The sequence below is a fragment of the Coccinella septempunctata genome, chromosome 8 (assembly GCF_907165205.1).
Source record: "Coccinella septempunctata chromosome 8, icCocSept1.1, whole genome shotgun sequence".
NCBI classification, from domain to species: domain Eukaryota; kingdom Metazoa; phylum Arthropoda; class Insecta; order Coleoptera; family Coccinellidae; genus Coccinella; species Coccinella septempunctata.
In genome coordinates this window covers 2254185-2273679 of record NC_058196.1, presented here as the reverse complement: position 1 = coordinate 2273679, position 19495 = coordinate 2254185, and the positions used below count along the sequence as shown (strand labels likewise).

Below are 19495 nucleotides of genomic sequence, written 5' to 3'. Positions count from 1 at the left end.
CCAGTAGACGGATATACACTCTACAATAATGTCTTGTTCCATACCAGTAGACGGATATACACTCGAATCACCATCACCTGAAACATCAATGTCAACTGGAGAAATGAAATATGTGAAAGAAATTGAAAATATAACCTAATGGAAGGTTTTGTATTTACCAATTAAATATTTGTACATAACTCCATGGTGTTCTATACTCTTAGAAAACCCCTCTACAATAATGTCTTGTTCCATACCAGTAGACGGACCACTAAAATTCATTGCGCAAATATGCGATTTCGGAGGTATATTGCGGTTTCTGTAGAAGGAGCATGCAGAGCAGGCTTTATTCCTAACCCCTAAGAATAGTGGTTTTTTTGTCTGAGCGCCAATAATAACTCCCTGAAGTATGAAGCATTCCAAATGATGATCAGATCATACAAAATAATTTGAAGAATATGATCTGTGTATATTATAATAGTAAACTTGCAATCACAACTCCAGAAGCCGCATTGAATCCATAGCTTCGTTTGCACCATCCACCATCTACTATTACTGTTATGAACGGTGTTCCATCAGCATTTATGTTGCCTTTTGCAATGGCAATTTTTTTTTCTTCTTCGCTAGCTTGCAACATATTTTCGAGCATTTTTCCTTCCCAAATCTGAATCATTATAAATGTATCTGTTTGAAAATTGAAAACTATACTTCTAAGAACAAATTTGACTAATGGCGATAATATAAAATGACCCTTTTCGATTCTGAATAGAAGGAAACAGGGGGGTGAGAAACTTACCTTTTTTATTTGACAAGTTTTACGAATAAACGTTTTTTGTGTCATGAAAGGAATATCCATCACCGCAAACAATTCCTCGCATTGGTTTTTGCCAATACCTATAGATAAATTGCCCCACACGACGGCACTAGACAAATCGTTATCTTTGTTTGACGGATCGGTGCACAATATCATCGATTCATCACAATTGTCGCAAAAGAAATGAAGTCGCGAGATCAAACCAAATCTGGTTTCTTTCACGAAAGCTATCCTTCCCATAGTGCATCTCTCGCTATGCCTAATAATTTTCTCATACTCAAAAAGGATATGTCCTATATTCACAATGCGACGACCATGCAACAAATCGTTTATTGATTGATAAGTGGAGTCAATCTCCCTTTCTAATTCCGGCAAACTATCAACTTCTTCTCTAGAAAAAAAAATCATCAACTTTTTCCCTCACACCATCACATTCTACATCGAATTCATTACTTACACATTTCTATCTAATATTGTGTTCTGAGCTATTATACGATCGCCTTTTTTCAAATTAGTCAAAGCCGCTTGTCTAAAATTAATGGAAGATAATAAATTCATCATTCATTTCCCTCAAATTTTAAAATTATGATTCATGATAAAGTACAAACCTTGCAATATTTAATTTTTTCATTAAATTTGAGTTCGCCGTTTTTTTATGAATTTTTGATGGATAACGATGTTTCGCCATATTCGCAAAAATTCTCGATATTGTAAATAACAAATAATACTACTACACTCACTACGTTTGAACACAACTCAACTGCATAAACATATGGAGAAAACTAAGGTTGCTTCTGCAAAATTTTTTGATATATATATATAGACCCTGTGACAATACAGTGGGGTGGGATGTTGAAATTTCGGGAAAGTTTTACAACTTAGCAGAAATATATTTCTGAGTCATCTGTCAACTCTCAGAGGAAGGCATTCAACGAATATTTCCTTTCACGAACAGTAAAGTGAACCGATTCTGAGAATTATAACAAGATCAAGAATAGGTTCGAAATTTATGAACTCATCAGTGTTTATACCCTATATACCTTCCCTGAGCAAGGATTACAAAATTATATGTACCTACCTTTCTTCACAAAGAATATACCCAACTGGACGGAATTTGAATCTCATTTATAATTATCTTCTGGGCCGCCGCCAGACATTTTGCCGCTCCGACATAATAAAATTTCGCCGCCCCTGCAAAATGTTATTTTGCCACCTTGCTGTGACTATATTGAGTTTAAGCACATAATTCTTTATGAAATAATGTACAACTTGTACAAAATGTAGATATTTAGAGATAAGTCTTTTTATAAATTGAGTAAATGTTGACTCTAAAAAAAAATAAGAAAAAGGGAATACAAAAGAGTGGGTTTTATATCTACTAACTACGCCAGCGCCGGTATCATACAGTAAAATACATACAGTGAAACCTTTGAAAATTTCAAATTATAAACTCCACAGATAAAGAGATATATGAAAATCTACAACAGTCTCAATTCGTATAAGTACGATATACTATTCTAAAGGGTTTATACTGTTTTTAGGTACTCTTGCTTCTCAAGTACTTTGAATCCCTCCCATAAATGAACATTTCGAATTCAGATTAGTAAACAGAATATAAAAATTATGGCCGACTGGCTAGAGAGCAATAACTCAAAAAAATTGGACAGTGAGTGGCCACTGCGGTGGAAATATTTACAGGCTGTCTTTGATAGTTATTTATGAGGGTATTCCCCTTGTTTCTGTTCGAAATGCATTTTTATTCGGTACTTTGTGAACATATGTAAATTGTTTGGCGACCAAGCGCAAAAACCGCCTTTTCGATTTCACTATAATAATTAATATTGTTCCTCTTTTCGATTTTGAAAAAAAAAAAAATTTGTATTAAAAATTGGTATCGTTTTCAACTGTTTTGCCGCCCCCAGAATGTGCCGCCCCGGCAGGGTGTCCAGTTTGCCGGTCCTGACGGCGACCCTGATTATCTTTCACGATGAACAAAATTAGCCGAAACTTTCGATGACTCGTGAAAATAACGAATTTTCGCATTTTATAAATTTTATATACATAGGTATAGTCCGACACCCAGACCCAAAACGTTATTTTCACGTAAATTTTAGGTGGATGTTATAAATCAAGTTTATAAATAAATGTTTGTATGGAATTTTCTGCAAGAGTCGAGTACCACCCGTCCTTTTGTTATTATAAAATTAACCCTCATAAAAGTCATAAAAGCTTGTCGACTGTTTGGCCATAAATCTCAATGCAAGAGCAAAGTGAATTGTGATTGGCTACTCAGAAATAGAAGGGTGGAGTTTGACGAGAGGCGGGTGAATTAATCTTATTTCCTTCAAAAATCAAGGAAAATTGAGAAAAAATTAATTTTTTTTTTGCTATCATGAAGAAGGTCTCTTTAAGAAAATACTCTCGTTGATCATTTCGAACCATCACTTCTGCATTCGAATTTATACTCATATATAAATACCACCATTTTCAAACTGAGTTTAACAGAAAAATATTCATTTTTTTTTCAAAAACGAAACGAGAGTCTCTTTGTTCCTTCCTTCTGATTGTACATGTTGAAAATGAGATGAATTCATCGATCCGTTTTTGAATTAGGATGGAAATAAATAGCGTTGTGAAGCATAGGGCGAATGAAAGTATTGTACAAAATATTTTTTTTTTTTTTTTTAGAGAGGAGGTACGAAGGCGTAGAGGGCCACATAATATTTTAAAAATATTTTTCCTTGAATTCCGACTTTGAAGTCGGAATTTAGTAAAATTCCGAGTTCAAAGTCGGAATTTTGTTAAATTCCGAGTTCAAAGTCGGAATTTAACTAAATTCCGAGTTCAAAGTCGGAATTTTGTTAAATTCCGAGTTCAAAGTCGGAATTTACTAAATTCCGACTTCAAACTCGGAATTTTATTCACTTCCGAACTTCTACAGGGTGTTCTACGACGACGTAGATTTGTTCCTGAATTACAGTTTGCGTTTCTACAAATAGTCAAACTCATATAACAAGGTGTTCCCACATTTATGATGAATGAATAATTATGTACACAGGGTGTACATTATTATTTGAGTTTTCTTCTATGAGAGGTCATAACAATGATATGACAACCTTTTACAGACATGACATGACATGACATGAATATTTTTGTAGACATAACTGGTTTTTAGGTATATTCCGGATATTTTATGAATAAATTTCCTTCTCATATGTACTCGTGAGGCTCAATGGACAAGAAATCAGTACACCCCGAGGTACACCCGGTGTGCTTTGATGTTTCTTACATGAAGAGGTCATTACAACGGTGAGAAAACCTCATATAGGCAGCTCTATGACGAATTGGTTCATTTCCAACTATGCTGAGATATTCACGAGAGGATTCAGATCTCACAAAATAAACACGCGTTTTTCTTTAATAAATATTGAACTTGATGTATTTTATTGGAGAAAATTGTCATTAGGTCCATGTTTTGAATAATTATGAAATTATGGTCGTAGACAGGTAGAGGTAAGGTTGGGCACAACCTCCCCCCACCCCAGTACTGAAATAGTAACCATAAAATAACATCGAGCTCCCAGGCCCCCCCCTCAGTACATACATATGGAGAAATAATCTATGTCGTCGTAGAACAATACCCTGTGCATCTAGCCTGTATCAGTTTCGAAGTAAATAAAATTCCGACTTCAAAGTCGGAATTTTACTAAATTCCGACTTTGAACTCGGAATTTTGTTAAATTCCGACTTTGAACTCGGAATTTAGTTAAATTCCGACTTTGAACTCGGAATTTTGTTAAATTCCGACTTTGAACTCGGAATTTAACTAAATTCCGACTTCAAAGTCGGAATTTAATAATTTTAAAATATTATGTGGCCCTTCTACGCCTTCGTAAGGAGGAAATACTTTTACGGATGAAATGTTGGACTCACTCTGCTCCCGCAGAGCAATACCCACTAAAACCATCCTCTGTTCCCGCCCCTTCATGCGGGGGGCGAGCACGACTTTATTTCCTGCAGCCGGATTGTGTTGTTCTGGGCGCAGGTTGCCCTGGGATAATTTGTCCCCGCAAACACCCTATCCAACCCCGGCTCTCGGGCGTGGAACCATGCCAGTCATTTGGTTCCATCGGGTCCAGTTGGTATGGGACCCTTGCAATACTCTTGTGGTTATACCCCAGAGTAGGCCCAGTGGAACTCCCAGATCGTCTCTCAGGGAAGTTGCCGATTTCCCTGACCACACTCCTCGCCAGGAAAGGGTGCAAGAGGTCACACTCACAGAAGATGCGGGGACGTTGGCTAGCCTGGCCACTTGATCCTTGACAGGATCGATGTTGTATTTCCCCACCTTGCTTTCATGAGTGCCGTCCAGTGATGAGCCACCGGACACGATCTGAGTGTCTATCACCCACGCTCTCTCACCCATCACGACGACCATGTCGGGTATGCGCAAGCCTACTGTTGTTCGTAGGCGCGGCTCAGACATAACGGTTAGCCCTTTCTTCCTAAAGAAGCCAGCGAGTGTGTTGCACACGGCGTTGTGACGCTTGATCCTTCCCCCATGGGTCCGGAAACAAGAATGTATCACATGCGCCGTTGTCTCTGTGCTACGACACCCAGCCCTACAATTGATGTTGGTGAGGGCTGTTCTCTGACCCCTAGAAGTACGAACCCGGGATGGCAGACTGTTGACATGCACGTGGTGGTATTGGCAATAATCCCTTCCGGGTATGCCCGTGCTGCCAGCATCGATCAACTTAGTGGAGGCAGAACACCCCGCACTCTCCCGCAACTCATCGCCATCGTTGGAGGCATATAGCCTCCTCGCCCAGTACTGTCTGCGATCTTCTGCAGAGAAAAGTCTGTCACTCCCAAGGACAGAGCCTTTTCCGCCCAGGCTATTTTATGCCGGGCCCACTCAGTGTTGGAGACAGACCTCACGACTGTTGAGGACGAGTCCTGCAGCCGGCTTAGCCTGTCTCTGAGCATTCCTGGGATCGTGGTGACGAATGCGGGAATCCCGAGCCCACTGTTTTTAACCGACGCGTGAAAGTACCCAAGCGGAGTGTCTTTGGGTAGATCTAACCATCGCCTTAAAGCCGCTCTTATCTGAAGGTCTAACTGTCGCAGGACCTTCAGCGTGCAACCAGATAATACCAACGTGTGGTAATACCTGGGCACTAAAAAGCAACGCAAGATCTTAAGGCGTTGCTGCGCCTTCAGTGGAGCTCTTGAGATCCTCTTAATCTCATCCTCAATGGAAGGGCTGATCTTACGCAGTCCCTGGGGGCTTAAGTTGATCCCTAAGTACCTCCACTCGTCCGTAGGCCGAGCTGACGTACGGGGTCGCCCCCAATGAGCTTGAACTGTGCCCGGGTGAGAACCTTGATCTTTTTGTCTCTACCTGACGGTACCAAAGAGGTAGCTACACACTTGCTAGGGTTGAATGTTAACCCTTGCTCGAGAGCGGCTCGCTCAACCGCCTCGAGCGCGATGGTCATACCCGCCTTCGAGGATGTTAGAAGGCCAATGTCGTCAGCATAGGCGCCCGCATTAATCCGTCTCGTCCGACACTGTACCCCACTTGGGGAGGGATCGAGCGGAGCACCTTATCCACCACCAATGCGAACAAAATGCTGGACATTGGATCGCCCTGTCGAACGCCTCTACTCACTGGGATCTCCTTCGACCTCTCGCCGCCACATTCCAAGACAGTGCTACTGCTCGAATATGTGTCAGCGACATACCTCACGAGCTTGTCCGGTAGTCCAGCCTCGGTCAGGGCAGATGTTATCGCCTGGTGACTAACCGAATCATACGCCTTAGCTACATCTAGAGACACTAGATGCAGCTCTTTTAGGTGTTCCCTGGCGTGATGGAGGACGGCAGCTAGTACAGAGATGTTTTCTGCACAGCGGTCATCCAGGCATCTCTGCCTCTCATCAATGATGCCGGTAGCCACAATTCGTCTGGCCAGTATTTTATGTAACTGGCGCACAATGACCGACGCTATGCTGATTGGCCTAAAATCAGCGGGCTCGGTACTCGCCGACTTTTTAGGAACGAATATCGTTCTGCTCGTGAGGATCTGTTTGGGAAAGGATCCCAGGTACAACACGAGGTTATAGAGAAGCGCTCTATGGGCTGGCGGAACCTTGGACCACATGGCAGATGTTACGCCGTCGATTTCAGGAGCAGAGTCGTTAGGAATTTTAACCGCTTTAATCTCGCTCTTGCTTATTGGTAAAGCGGTAACAGATTCCTGCAGATGTTCGGGCAGACTTGGTTTCTGTGGTACCGGGGTTGAGGGTATAGTGAGCATTGGCTCCCAATAGCCCACCATCGCCTCCAGAGATGGTTGTGATGTTACATCTTCCCCGTCCAAAATCTGTTTAGCGGCCCTCGACATGTTTTTTTTGAAATAGTATTGGACAGTGATAAAGGAGGAGTAACTGTGATAATGAATAAGAGTGAATATGAAAGAAAAATACAGTCTATACTAGATTCAAAAGAATTTAGGGAGGTGCCCAAAGATCCAACCCAAACTATTCAAAATAAATGTAACAAATTTATAACCACATTGTGTGAAAGAGGATACATCAGTGATCAGCAAGCTAAGCAAATGAAAACATATAACTCCACATGCCCGAGAATATATGGAAACCCGAAGGTACACAAGCCTGGCAACCCGTTGAGACCCATTATATCCAGTGTAAATAGTCCCACATCAAAACTAGCAAAATTTGTGGCAGACATTCTAAAGTCAGCATACAACCCAAACAATGACTATTATATAAAGGACACATTTGACTTCGCTAACCAAATAAATGATTTCCAACTTCCCAACAACCATAAAATAGCATCATTCGATGTAGTTAACTTATTTGGAAACCTAGATAAAAATAATATCATCAAAATCCTAGAAAAAAAGTGGGAACAAATTCAGGAACATGCAAACATTGATAAGGAACTCTTCCTGGAAATTACACTGTTCATACTCGAAAACAACTATTGTACGTTTCGTGGAAAATTCTACCAACAAATATTTGGCTGTGCGATGGGGTCAGAAATCAGTCCCATTCTAGCATTATACGTTATGGATGATCTACTTGATAACAGCATAAGTAAACTAAAGTTCAGAATACCCTTTATCAAAAAATTCGTCGATGACATTGTCTTGGCCTTGCCTGAAGATCAGATTGAAGACACAATGAGATGCTTCAACTCCTACTGTAAAGACCTGCAATTTACCATTGAGATGGAAGATCAGGAGCAAGGAGTTCCTTTTCTCGACACAAAAGTACACCGACAAAACAATATCGTTAAATTAAATTGGTATAGAAAAAATACCTCAGCAAATAAGTTTATAAATTATCACTCTGACCATAGTATGAATATAAAAATCAATTTTATTAAGGGAATGAAAGAGAGAATCATCAAAATATGCCATGAAACCTTCAAACAAAATGCATTGAAAACATTATTCGAGATCCTAAGGCAAAATTCATATCCAGCTGTTTTGTTAAATAAACTTATATATGCGTCGGAGACAACAACCCAGCCTAATGTACAACAGCAAGAACAAAAGGACACAGAAGAGAAGCTTTATGCATCCCTCCCTAATATTAAAGAATTGACTTCCAAGATAAAATCTATTTTCAGAGACGAAAAGGTACTTCTGACAACATACAATAAAAAAACAGTGAAATCACTATATAGCACTCTCAAGGATCCAATACCAACAGAATTAAAAAGCAATGTGGTCTATCAGCTGAGCTGTCAGGATTGTCGGGGTGTGTATGTTGGCCAAACATCCCAATGGGTTAAAAGCAGAATATCCCTACACAGATCAGACATTAAAAAAAACAAGGATCGATGTGCACTGGCAATACATGCTAATAACTTGGACCATCAAATTGATCTTGAAAACGTAAAAATACTTAAAATGGAAAAAAATTATCACAAAAGATTAATACATGAAATGATAGAAATCAAAAAGGGTGAATACACTATAAACAAGAAATCGGACATACAAAAACTCAGCAATATTTACAGCTATTTACTTGAAAAAGAAAAAGAAAATGAATTCTATGACGGTCCATTAGATGAGTGACAGGATAGTGACACGTCGACTCAACCTGTCATCGTTCGTTATATTTAAACATGAAAACAAATAAGTAATGATTAATCAGAGTGCATCACAGTGGAATATTGGATATTTAGATGTTAGTTTTGTATATGTGTATCAAAGACATTCCTGTTCGCGACCTTGTATGTTTCGTTGGACGAAATTCTCAATATGTTTTATTAGAAAAATCTCGTTTTCGGTGAGAACCGACTCCTTTATGTTTGACAACTTTATTATTGTATATCTGTATTTTTTAGAAACCCTGAGGATGCAATAAATTAATTGCGAAAGCTCGGTAAAGAAAAAAGAGTTCACATTTATTACATCAGATACCTGAGTCACTACACCCTTAACCTAGCAGATATATATATATATATATATATATATATATATATATATATATATATATATATATATATATATAGAGTCTTGGTATTTATTGGGAAAGCGACAATGGTAAGTAAAACTCTTTTTCCTTCAGCTTAAGCTTTCGAGACTTTATTTATCTCTTCTTCAGAAGCACTATAAAACATAGAGGAGTTAGTATTTGTAGGCTATAGTGTTTGAAAAATGTAATTACTTATAGGATTTGAGGTTGTACCTGGGTTGTTTTCATTATAATTACAAATCAGGATGATCATAATTGCATGTTATATCTTAAGATTGATAGAATTCAGGTAAGAAATCCTTGAACGTCGGTGTTTCATTAGAGGTTAGATCTTAGATTCGATAGGTTATGAGTGACATGAGACCACAGACGTACAGAGAAATCATTGGTGACTTGATGACAAGTCGACTCTTCTTCTTTGTGTTAGGTAGTTGTTAGAAATGTCTTACATTAAACAATGGCAAATAACAATCTGAGTGGATTTTTTGTTCTCTTCTTGTTAGAATTAGTTCAGAGCATTTTTTGATTTTATTTTTATTTTTTATTTTTAGGTGACAACAGGTATATTAAAAGGCCGTGGGGAAACTACTAGGGTCTTCTATCCGTATCTGTATCTGTATCTATCTGTATGGGGTTTCTGTTTCTAGACATTTTGTCTATCTCGACTAGGTTCGCATAAATTGCGCTGAGGTTATCAATGTCTTTTTTGTGGTTGATTGCGTTAGGTTCTTGGGTTATCCTGATCATCTCTATAAATTTTCTCTTCCAACTGTTAGTTTCTGTATCTAGGATCTCTAAGTCCGAAAATTTCATGTGGTGTCCAGTCGTGTTTTCGTGTTGAGCTAGTGCGCAGGCTTGGATGTTCCTTCTAGAATCACTCTTGTGTGATGTGATCCTTTTATTCATCGTTCTCTTCGTTTCTCCGATGTATACTCCGCTACAATTGTTGCACGGTATCTTGTAGACAACGTTGGGTCTTCTCTCTTTGGGTGTTGTATCTTTGAGTTTACTGTACAGGTATTTAGATGTTTTCACATTGTATTTTGCTATGAAGGTATTGTCGTCACTCAATAGCTTTGTTATCTTGTGTGTTAATCCTTCTATATGGGGTAGTATTATTATCTTTTTTCTGTTTTGATTTTCTTCTCTTGGTGGTTCTCTTGGTGGTCGCTCGTTATTTGTATTTTCCATTTGTTGTTCATGCATGTGATGGTTGGGGGTGTTGAAGACTAATCTTCTTACTAAGGATCTGGGGTAACCATTCTGTTTCATCAACTCTGCTAAGGTCTTCAAGTTTTTGTCAAGGTATGTCGGGTGTGAGATCGTTGTGATCCTGGTCTTCAGGTTTAGGATAAGGTTAATCTTCATTTTCATCGGGTGGTATGAGGTGTAATGTATATATCTGCCTGAATCTGTTGTCTTTCTGTGCCAATCAGTTTTAATTGTTTCATCTTCTCTGATCACTTTTGTGTCCAAGAATGGAACACAGTTATTGGATTCTTCTTCAATGGTAAATTGAATCTTTGGATGGAAACTGTTGAAAACATTAAGGATCTCATCTTGTTTTCCTTCGGGTATCATGAGGATGAGGTCGTCGACGTATTTTTTGCAAAAAGGTATTATGAACGTCAACTGGGGTATACACTCATCTAGAAGTTCATCTATGACATAGTCAGCTATTATTTGTGATAACTTTGAGCCCATTGGTGTACCTATGCACTGCCTGTAGAATTTTCCATCAAATGCAAAATATATTGAACTAAACACCAACTCGATCAGCTCCATAAATTCTTTCTTTGGAATTTGACACTGTTGTTCTATTCTTTGCCAGTTATATTCGATGGCCTTTTTTGTTGTTTCGATAGTAATATTGGTGAAAAGTGATACGACGTCTAGGCTTACAATCCTATAACCTGGTGGTACTTTGAAATTGTTAATAGACTGTGTGAAGTCGAATGAGTCCTTAATGTAGTATGTATTGTTGAAATTGTATGTTCTATAGAGAATATCTTTCAGGAATTGTGATATCCTGGTTGTTGGGCTGCCAATCGATGAAATAATTGGTCTCAGGGATAGCTCAGGTTTGTGAATTTTGACTAAGCCATAATATTTCGGGCATAAGCCGTCGTAGGTCATCAACTCTTTTGCTTCTTCAGGGGTGATGTAGTTCTTTTGTTTCAACTCGCTGACTTTCTTGTTTAATTTTTGTTCGATTGTACTCGTAGGATCTTTAGAAATTTGCTGGTAGTATTCTTGGTCTCCGAGTTGTTGGTTTGCTAGGTTTATGTATTTTTCTTTCTCCATCAGTACGGTAACTCCACCCTTGTCTGATTGAGTGACTATGATGTCTGGGTGTTCTCTAAGAAAGCGTTTTGTTGAATTTTCCAATCGAGTAATGTAGGGTAATCCTGTGGATTTCGATTGTTGTAGGTGGTTTGTGATAACGTTGGTTACCTTGGCTCTTATGATGTTGCACTCGTTATTGTTCCTGCTGGTGTTGTAGGTTTCTACTGTTGCTAGAAGTTCGATAATTGGTATGTCCCTGATTTGTGGTACAAGTGAGAACTTCGGACCCAAAGACAAAAAGGTTTTTACTTCACTGGGTAGTTGGAGTCCGGTGAGATTCTTCAGCCATTTATCTTGTGTCACAATGGTCTTTCTCTGTGTACTTTCTAGGCTTTCAAATTTTCTCCTGTTGGCTTCCTTTTTGCGGTGGAATGCTCTATTAACTTTACTAGTGGTTTTTCTCTTGAATTCGTTCCAAGTATGCTCAGATAAAATGTCTGAAATTGAATTATCCAGTATAGATTGTCTACTATCCAAGAATCTCAAGTTTTTTATAGTAATATCGATCTGAAATGTGAGTATTTTACGTCCTAACTTGTTGTTGAATTCTTTGACCTGTTGTCCGGTTCGGGCATCCTTGAATTCTATCATAGAGTCCAGTCTTTTGATGCAACCTTGTAGGTGTGTGGGGGTGATCATCTGTTCTCTGCAGCGTAAAAGAAAGATCCTCCTGTTTTTCAAATTAGAAATTTTGTGTAGGTTGTTGTTATATTCCTTTAGGTTCACTACTAGCTGTTGGCCGTGGATATTCCTCATGTCTTCAAAGAAACCCATTCTGTAGTTAGATATAGAGAGAAATATTTGTCGGTTATGTAAGTAGAGTCTTGGTATTTATTGGGAAAGCGACAATGGTAAGTAAAACTCTTTTTCCTTCAGCTTAAGCTTTCGAGACTTTATTTATCTCTTCTTCAGAAGCACTATAAAACATAGAGGAGTTAGTATTTGTAGGCTATAGTATTTGAAAAATGTAATTACTTACAGGATTTGAGGTTGTACCTGGGTTGTTTTCATTATAATTACAAATCAGGATGATCATAATTGCATGTTATATCTTAAGATTGATAGAATTCAGGTAAGAAATCCTTGAACGTCGGTGTTTCATTAGAGGTTAGATCTTAGATTCGATAGGTTATGAGTGACATGAGACCACAGACGTACAGAGAAATCATTGGTGACTTGATGACAAGTCGACTCTTCTTCTTTGTGTTAGGTAGTTGTTAGAAATGTCTTACATTAAACAATGGCAAATAACAATCTGAGTGGATTTTTTGTTCTCTTCTTGTTAGAATTAGTTCAGAGCATTTTTTGATTTTATTTTTATTTTTTATTTTTAGGTGACAACAGGTATATTAACTACCCAGTGAAGTAAAAACCTTTTTGTCTTTGGGTCCGAAGTTCTCACTTGTACCACAAATCAGGGACATACCAATTATCGAACTTCTAGCAACAGTAGAAACCTACAACACCAGCAGGAACAATAACGAGTGCAACATCATAAGAGCCAAGGTAACCAACGTTATCACAAACCACCTACAACAATCGAAATCCACAGGATTACCCTACATTACTCGATTGGAAAATTCAACAAAACGCTTTCTTAGAGAACACCCAGACATCATAGTCACTCAATCAGACAAGGGTGGAGTTACCGTACTGATGGAGAAAGAAAAATACATAAACCTAGCAAACCAACAACTCGGAGACCAAGAGTACTACCAGCAAATTTCTAAAGATCCTACGAGTACAATCGAACAAAAATTAAACAAGAAAGTCAGCGAGTTGAAACAAAAGAACTACATCACCCCTGAAGAAGCAAAAGAGTTGATGACCTACGACGGCTTATGCCCGAAATATTATGGCTTAGTCAAAATTCACAAACCTGAGCTATCCCTGAGACCAATTATTTCATCGATTGGCAGCCCAACAACCAGGATATCACAATTCCTGAAAGATATTCTCTATAGAGCATACAATTTCAACAATACATACTACATTAAGGACTCATTCGACTTCACACAGTCTATTAACAATTTCAAAGTACCACCAGGTTATAGGATTGTAAGCCTAGACGTCGTATCACTTTTCACCAATATTACTATCGAAACAACAAAAAAGGCCATCGAATATAACTGGCAAAGAATAGAACAACAGTGTCAAATTCCAAAGAAAGAATTTATGGAGCTGATCGAGTTGGTGTTTAGTTCAATATATTTTGCATTTGATGGAAAATTCTACAGGCAGTGCATAGGTACACTAATGGGCTCAAAGTTATCACAAATAATAGCTGACTATGTCATAGATGAACTTCTAGATGAGTGTATACCCCAGTTGACGTTCATAATACCTTTTTGCAAAAAATACGTCGACGACCTCATCCTCATGATACCCGAAGGAAAACAAGATGAGATCCTTAACGTTTTCAACAGTTTCCATCCAAAGATTCAATTTACCATTGAAGAAGAATCCAATAACTGTGTTCCATTCTTGGACACAAAAGTGATCAGAGAAGATGAAACAATTAAAACTGATTGGCACAGAAAGACAACAGCTTCAGGCAGATATATACATTACATCTCATACCACCCGATGAAAATGAAGATTAACCTTATCCTAAACCTGAAGACCAGGATCACAACGATCTCACACCCGACATACCTTGACAAAAACCTGAAGACCTTAGCAGAGTTGATGAAACAGAATGGTTACCCCAGATCCTTGGTAAGAAGATTAGTCTTCAACACCCCCAACCATCACATGCATGAACAACAAATGGAAAATACAAATAACGAGCGACCACCAAGAGAACCACCAAGAGAAGAAAATCAAAACAGAAAAAAGATAATAATACTACCCCATATAGAAGGATTAACACACAAGATAACAAAGCTATTGAGCGACGACAATACCTTCATAGCAAAATACAATGTGAAAACATCTAAATACCTGTACAGTAAACTCAAAGATACAACACCCAAAGAGAGAAGACCCAACGTTGTCTACAAGATACCGTGCAACAATTGTAGCGGAGTATACATCGGAGAAACGAAGAGAACGATGAATAAAAGGATCACATCACACAAGAGTGATTCTAGAAGGAACATCCAAGCCTGCGCACTAGCTCAACACGAAAACACGACTGGACACCACATGAAATTTTCGGACTTAGAGATCCTAGATACAGAAACTAACAGTTGGAAGAGAAAATTTATAGAGATGATCAGGATAACCCAAGAACCTAACGCAATCAACCACAAAAAAGACATTGATAACCTCAGCGCAATTTATGCGAACCTAGTCGAGATAGACAAAATGTCTAGAAACAGAAACCCCATACAGATAGATACAGATACAGATACGGATAGAAGACCCTAGTAGTTTCCCCACGGCCTTTTAATATACCTGTTGTCACCTAAAAATAAAAAATAAAAATAAAATCAAAAAATGCTCTGAACTAATTCTAACAAAAAGAGAACAAAAAATCCACTCAGATTGTTATTTGCCATTGTTTAATGTAAGACATTTCTAACAACTACCTAACACAAAGAAGAAGAGTCGACTTGTCATCAAGTTACCAATGATTTCTCTGTACGTCTGTGGTCTCATGTAACTCATAACCTATCGAATCTAAGATCTAACCTCTAATGAAACACCGACGTTCAAGGATTTCTTACCTGAATTCTATCAATCTTAAGATATAACATGCAATTATGATCATCCTGATTTGTAATTATAATGAAAACAACCCAGGTACAACCTCAAATCCTGTAAGTAATTACATTTTTCAAATACTATAGCCTATAAATACTAACTCCTCTATGTTTTATAGTGCTTCTGAAGAAGAGATAAATAAAGTCTCGAAAGCTGAAGGAAAAAGAGTTTTACTTACCATTATCGCTTTCCCAATAAATACCAAGACTCTACTTACATAACCGACAAATATTTCCCTCTACATCTATATATATATATATATATCATCATAACTGCTTTGGAGAGTTTAATGAAGACATGGAGAACATCACTTCAGATACGAGCGGGGGATCTTTTGGGGACGTCAGACGAGATCCGAATTCAACGGGGTATATTCCAGGGTGATTCGCTCAGCCCTGTCTGGTTTTGCCTCGCACTGAACCCCCTGAGCATGCTGCTCAATAATACAAAGTACGGCTATATCATAGACAAACAACAGAACATAAAAACTAATCATAATCTGTACATGGATGACCTGAAAATATACGCCGCAAGTATGGAACAACTGAGAAGATTACTTGAGATTGTAGCAGCAATCAGCGAATCAATAAATATGCAATTGGGAATCGAAAAGTGTGCAGTGCTGGAGGTAAAAAGGGGAAAAATTCAAGAAACTCAACACCAGACCCTAATGAATAATGTCACAATACCGGCTCTAGACGATGATGGCACCTACAAGTATTTGGGAATCAGCCAAGCTTTGGAGATTAGAACATCGGAGATGAAAAAGATGTTTAAGGATAAACTTTATGCCAGACTAAGACTCCTGATGAAGACAGGACTCAATTCCAAAGCATTCTTTACCGCTATTAACATCTGGGCGATTCCTAGTATGATGTACTCGTTTGGTGTGCTGACCTGGTCGAGAACAGAGCTCCGCGAGATGGATAGAGCGGTGAGAGCTACGCTCACGAGATATGGAGTCCACCATCCGCATTCATCTAACATCAGACTATATCTTAAGAGACAACAGGGAGGAAGAGGATTACTTAACCTGGAGGCTGCACATGACAAACATATTGATTCCTTAAGGGGTTATTTTCATGAAAGTGACTCACCACTTTTGCAGGCTCTCTGCCGAGCTGACGAAAACTATTTGGCTCTTGGACTGTCTAATCGGGCTGATCGGGTTTCCGGGCGCTCGAGTGATGAGTTGATCGAAGAATGGAAGTCCAAGGCTCTTCATGGTAGATATGCTTCTCTCCTAGAAAGTGGACATGTTAATAAAGTCGAATCACTGTCATACTTACGTGCTGGATACCTTTTACCGGAAACAGAGGGGAGGCTGATAGCAATACAGGACCAGGTAATGCCTACTAGAATGTACCTGAAACATATAGCCAAACAAGATATCCCCTCTGACCGATGCAGAAGGTGCTTCCAAGCTCCTGAGTCTATTCAGCACTTGACGTCATCATGTTCGGTTATGGCCCCCAGGGACTATCTGGACAGACACAATGCGATGGCCAAGATATATCATCAACACTTGGCTCTCAAATTAGGCTTGCTTTGCAGTGAAGAGGAACACTACCGATATCAACCAAAAACACTCCTGGAAAGCAGCCGCTACAAATTATATTGGGATGCCACACTGATAACAGATGGTGGAGTGGCACACAACCGGCCCGATATCGCATTGTTTGATCTGGAGCAGAAAACTTGTGTCCTCCTTGACGTGACTATCCCGGCGGACGACAATATTCCCAGAGCATACTCGGAAAAGATCAGCAAATACAACGATCTAGCATTTCAGCTTCGCGCTTTACATAACTTAAAGGGCATAAGTATCTTACCACTGATCATATCGACTAATGGTTTGGTGGAAAAACACCTTATCGAAAATACGCGAAAGCTGGGCCTGGATCAGACCATAATTTCACGGGCACAGAAGCAAGTACTTTTGAACACCGTCCGTATCGTGAGAAAGTGTTTGCAAGGTCAATAGCGTTGCGACTGCCTTGACAACCAAGTCCGGCAGCTGCATGATTACCCGGTAAACGGTGATGAAAAAAAAAAAAAAAAATATATATATATCCAGCATACTATGTTGCGTCCATACATTGTCTTTGGGCCATACAATATTGCGTCCTGAATAATACTGCGTCCGTATACCGGACGCAGCATTGTTTTTCAAAGTTTTCTCTGGTATTTCGAGGGATTCAACGACAGGGGTGGTCGCAAATCGTGAAGGACGTCGAGAGCTATCTTTGGAACAATTATAGATTTCATTCATCTTTTGATAAGAGAGTTATTCCATGTTGAAAAACATATCTCCAGACGCACTAAAGTGCGTCTCATGAAACCTAAAGTATATTTTTAGTTCACGCAAATTCCGCTTCGAGGGCGCTTCAAATGATGAAAACTGATATACAGTCAATATACATCTTTCACACGACGCATAATGTTGCGTCCGAAATCTGGCAACTGTGTATACAAGTAAACCAAGTTGTATTTGCACAACTGAAATGAATTAGCTTCCTAGGCTCCAAGGTCATCCCGAAAGTCTGTTAGGTGAAGAATTGGATTCTGTCTCTAGAGCAATAGCAGGTCCGATTGAAGTGCCCTTATGGTGTTCTTTTAACTGATATTGTCATTATTATTTTTTCGAATGAAAAAAAATTATAACTCACGTGAATTTTATTCCACTTCAATTGGAAATCCAACGATAACACTTCCCAGAGAATTATCGGATTTATAAATTGACATGAAAGGTATCGCTTTATCCGCTTATGCTTATGTCATCTCATTTCACTTGTGAATTAAAATTTTTTTTATTCCACTGGATGAATAAACGTCAACTTCCCTTGTTGCTAGAAACAAGTGTATTTGCCTCTCCATTTCCTTTAGTTCCCGAGGGACCAGGAATCTAGTTATAGAGTCACAACGGTCATACAGAGCAGTTTTTGTTGATCAGTCGTCCTGTAGGCCATCTGGCCTTTGTGAATTGGTGTATTCTCCAGATTCTATGTTCTTATGTTGTTATCTACTACTTTCTTCATCGTCTTCAATAGAAACGATGTTGAATTAATTGTTCTTGAAGATTGTGGGTCCCCATTTTGGTGTGAAGGGAACTTTTGTCCTTCTCCATTTTCTGTGTATATGACTCATTCTAAGCAGCTTCTGGTTATCTTCAGAAGATGAAGACGAATCTCTTCTAGGATTTTTCTTTACACTTCTGGTGATCTATATAGATTGAAGGTGTTCATTGCCCACTCCAAACATCGTCTTTTAAATATCCCAATCTTCCTTCTTCTTGGTCTATATTTCTGTATCGATTCTAGTTATGGGTTTACTACCTGTGAAGGTTGTTTTGGAAAAACTGAAAGATCGTTCCTGTTCTCCTTCGGTGAATTATCTGTCTTGCTTATTGAGCGATATTGTGGGGTTGATTACTCCTTTTTCTATAACCTTTTGTATTCTGAGTGCTGTGGGATTAGAAGTGACTTCACCACAAAAATTAAAAACTTCTACAAATTATGTAAACTTTTGTATATATGTAGTGAACCTGTAATATATTAATTAATAAGGACTGTTTGTCAAAGTGTATATCACAGAGATGCGAGATCTGATTGAATTTAAAACAAATCATATTGTACACAGATGACTGAAACAATATATTTGTTCTGGGCGTAGTAAGGTTGAACAAGCGTACGGGTCTAGAACTTGGGCGTCCTACATGAAATCCTACTCTAGCGAGTAGATGTGCCATTCAAGGGTCCAGGAAGGAACCTCAAACAAACAAAGCCCTTCCTGACATCAAGCTTAACTGCACCGAATTTATTCAACAAAACAGCATGATCTTACTCGAAAAAACTTCTCTGAACAGCCTCCATTAGTCCGAGAGCTGGCAACGAAATTCGGCAAAAGTTTTGTACTGGCGTATAATTTAATATGATATGTACATAAGTCAGCACCCACTCTCAAGGTCAGGTAGTGGAACATCTAGCGGCGACGTGCTTTGATGTAGGTATATGAAATTACAACACACTCTACAAGTATTTTGTAATGATTGAAAATTGTCACTAGTTAATAGAACAGAAAACTTGAAAAAGTGGTCAGATCTCATTTTAGTGAAACGCGGTGTGTCAGTACA

The 19495-nt window shown here is 38.7% G+C and overlaps 3 protein-coding genes across 3 annotated transcripts; 2 read left to right on the top strand and 1 right to left on the bottom strand.

The window, feature by feature from the left end:
* The first annotated feature begins 7236 nt into the window (after positions 1 to 7236).
* On the top strand, positions 7237 to 9207 carry LOC123319015. Its single transcript, XM_044905815.1, has 2 exons — positions 7237 to 9120; positions 9179 to 9207. The coding sequence occupies exon 1, from the start codon at positions 7254 to 7256 to the stop codon at positions 8904 to 8906; it is 1653 nt and encodes a 550-aa protein (XP_044761750.1). The 5' UTR covers positions 7237 to 7253; the 3' UTR covers positions 8907 to 9120; positions 9179 to 9207.
* A 690-nt stretch (positions 9208 to 9897) lies between these two features.
* LOC123319239 lies at positions 9898 to 12429 on the bottom strand. The gene has a single exon (XM_044906110.1). It carries the CDS (start codon positions 12427 to 12429, stop codon positions 9898 to 9900), a length of 2532 nt encoding a protein of 843 aa, XP_044762045.1.
* Positions 12430 to 12697: 268 nt separating this feature from the next.
* LOC123319238 lies at positions 12698 to 15027 on the top strand. The gene is made up of 2 exons (XM_044906109.1): positions 12698 to 12727; positions 13051 to 15027. Exons 1-2 carry the CDS (start codon positions 12698 to 12700, stop codon positions 15025 to 15027), a joined length of 2007 nt encoding a protein of 668 aa, XP_044762044.1.
* The last annotated feature ends 4468 nt before the right edge of the window (positions 15028 to 19495 follow it).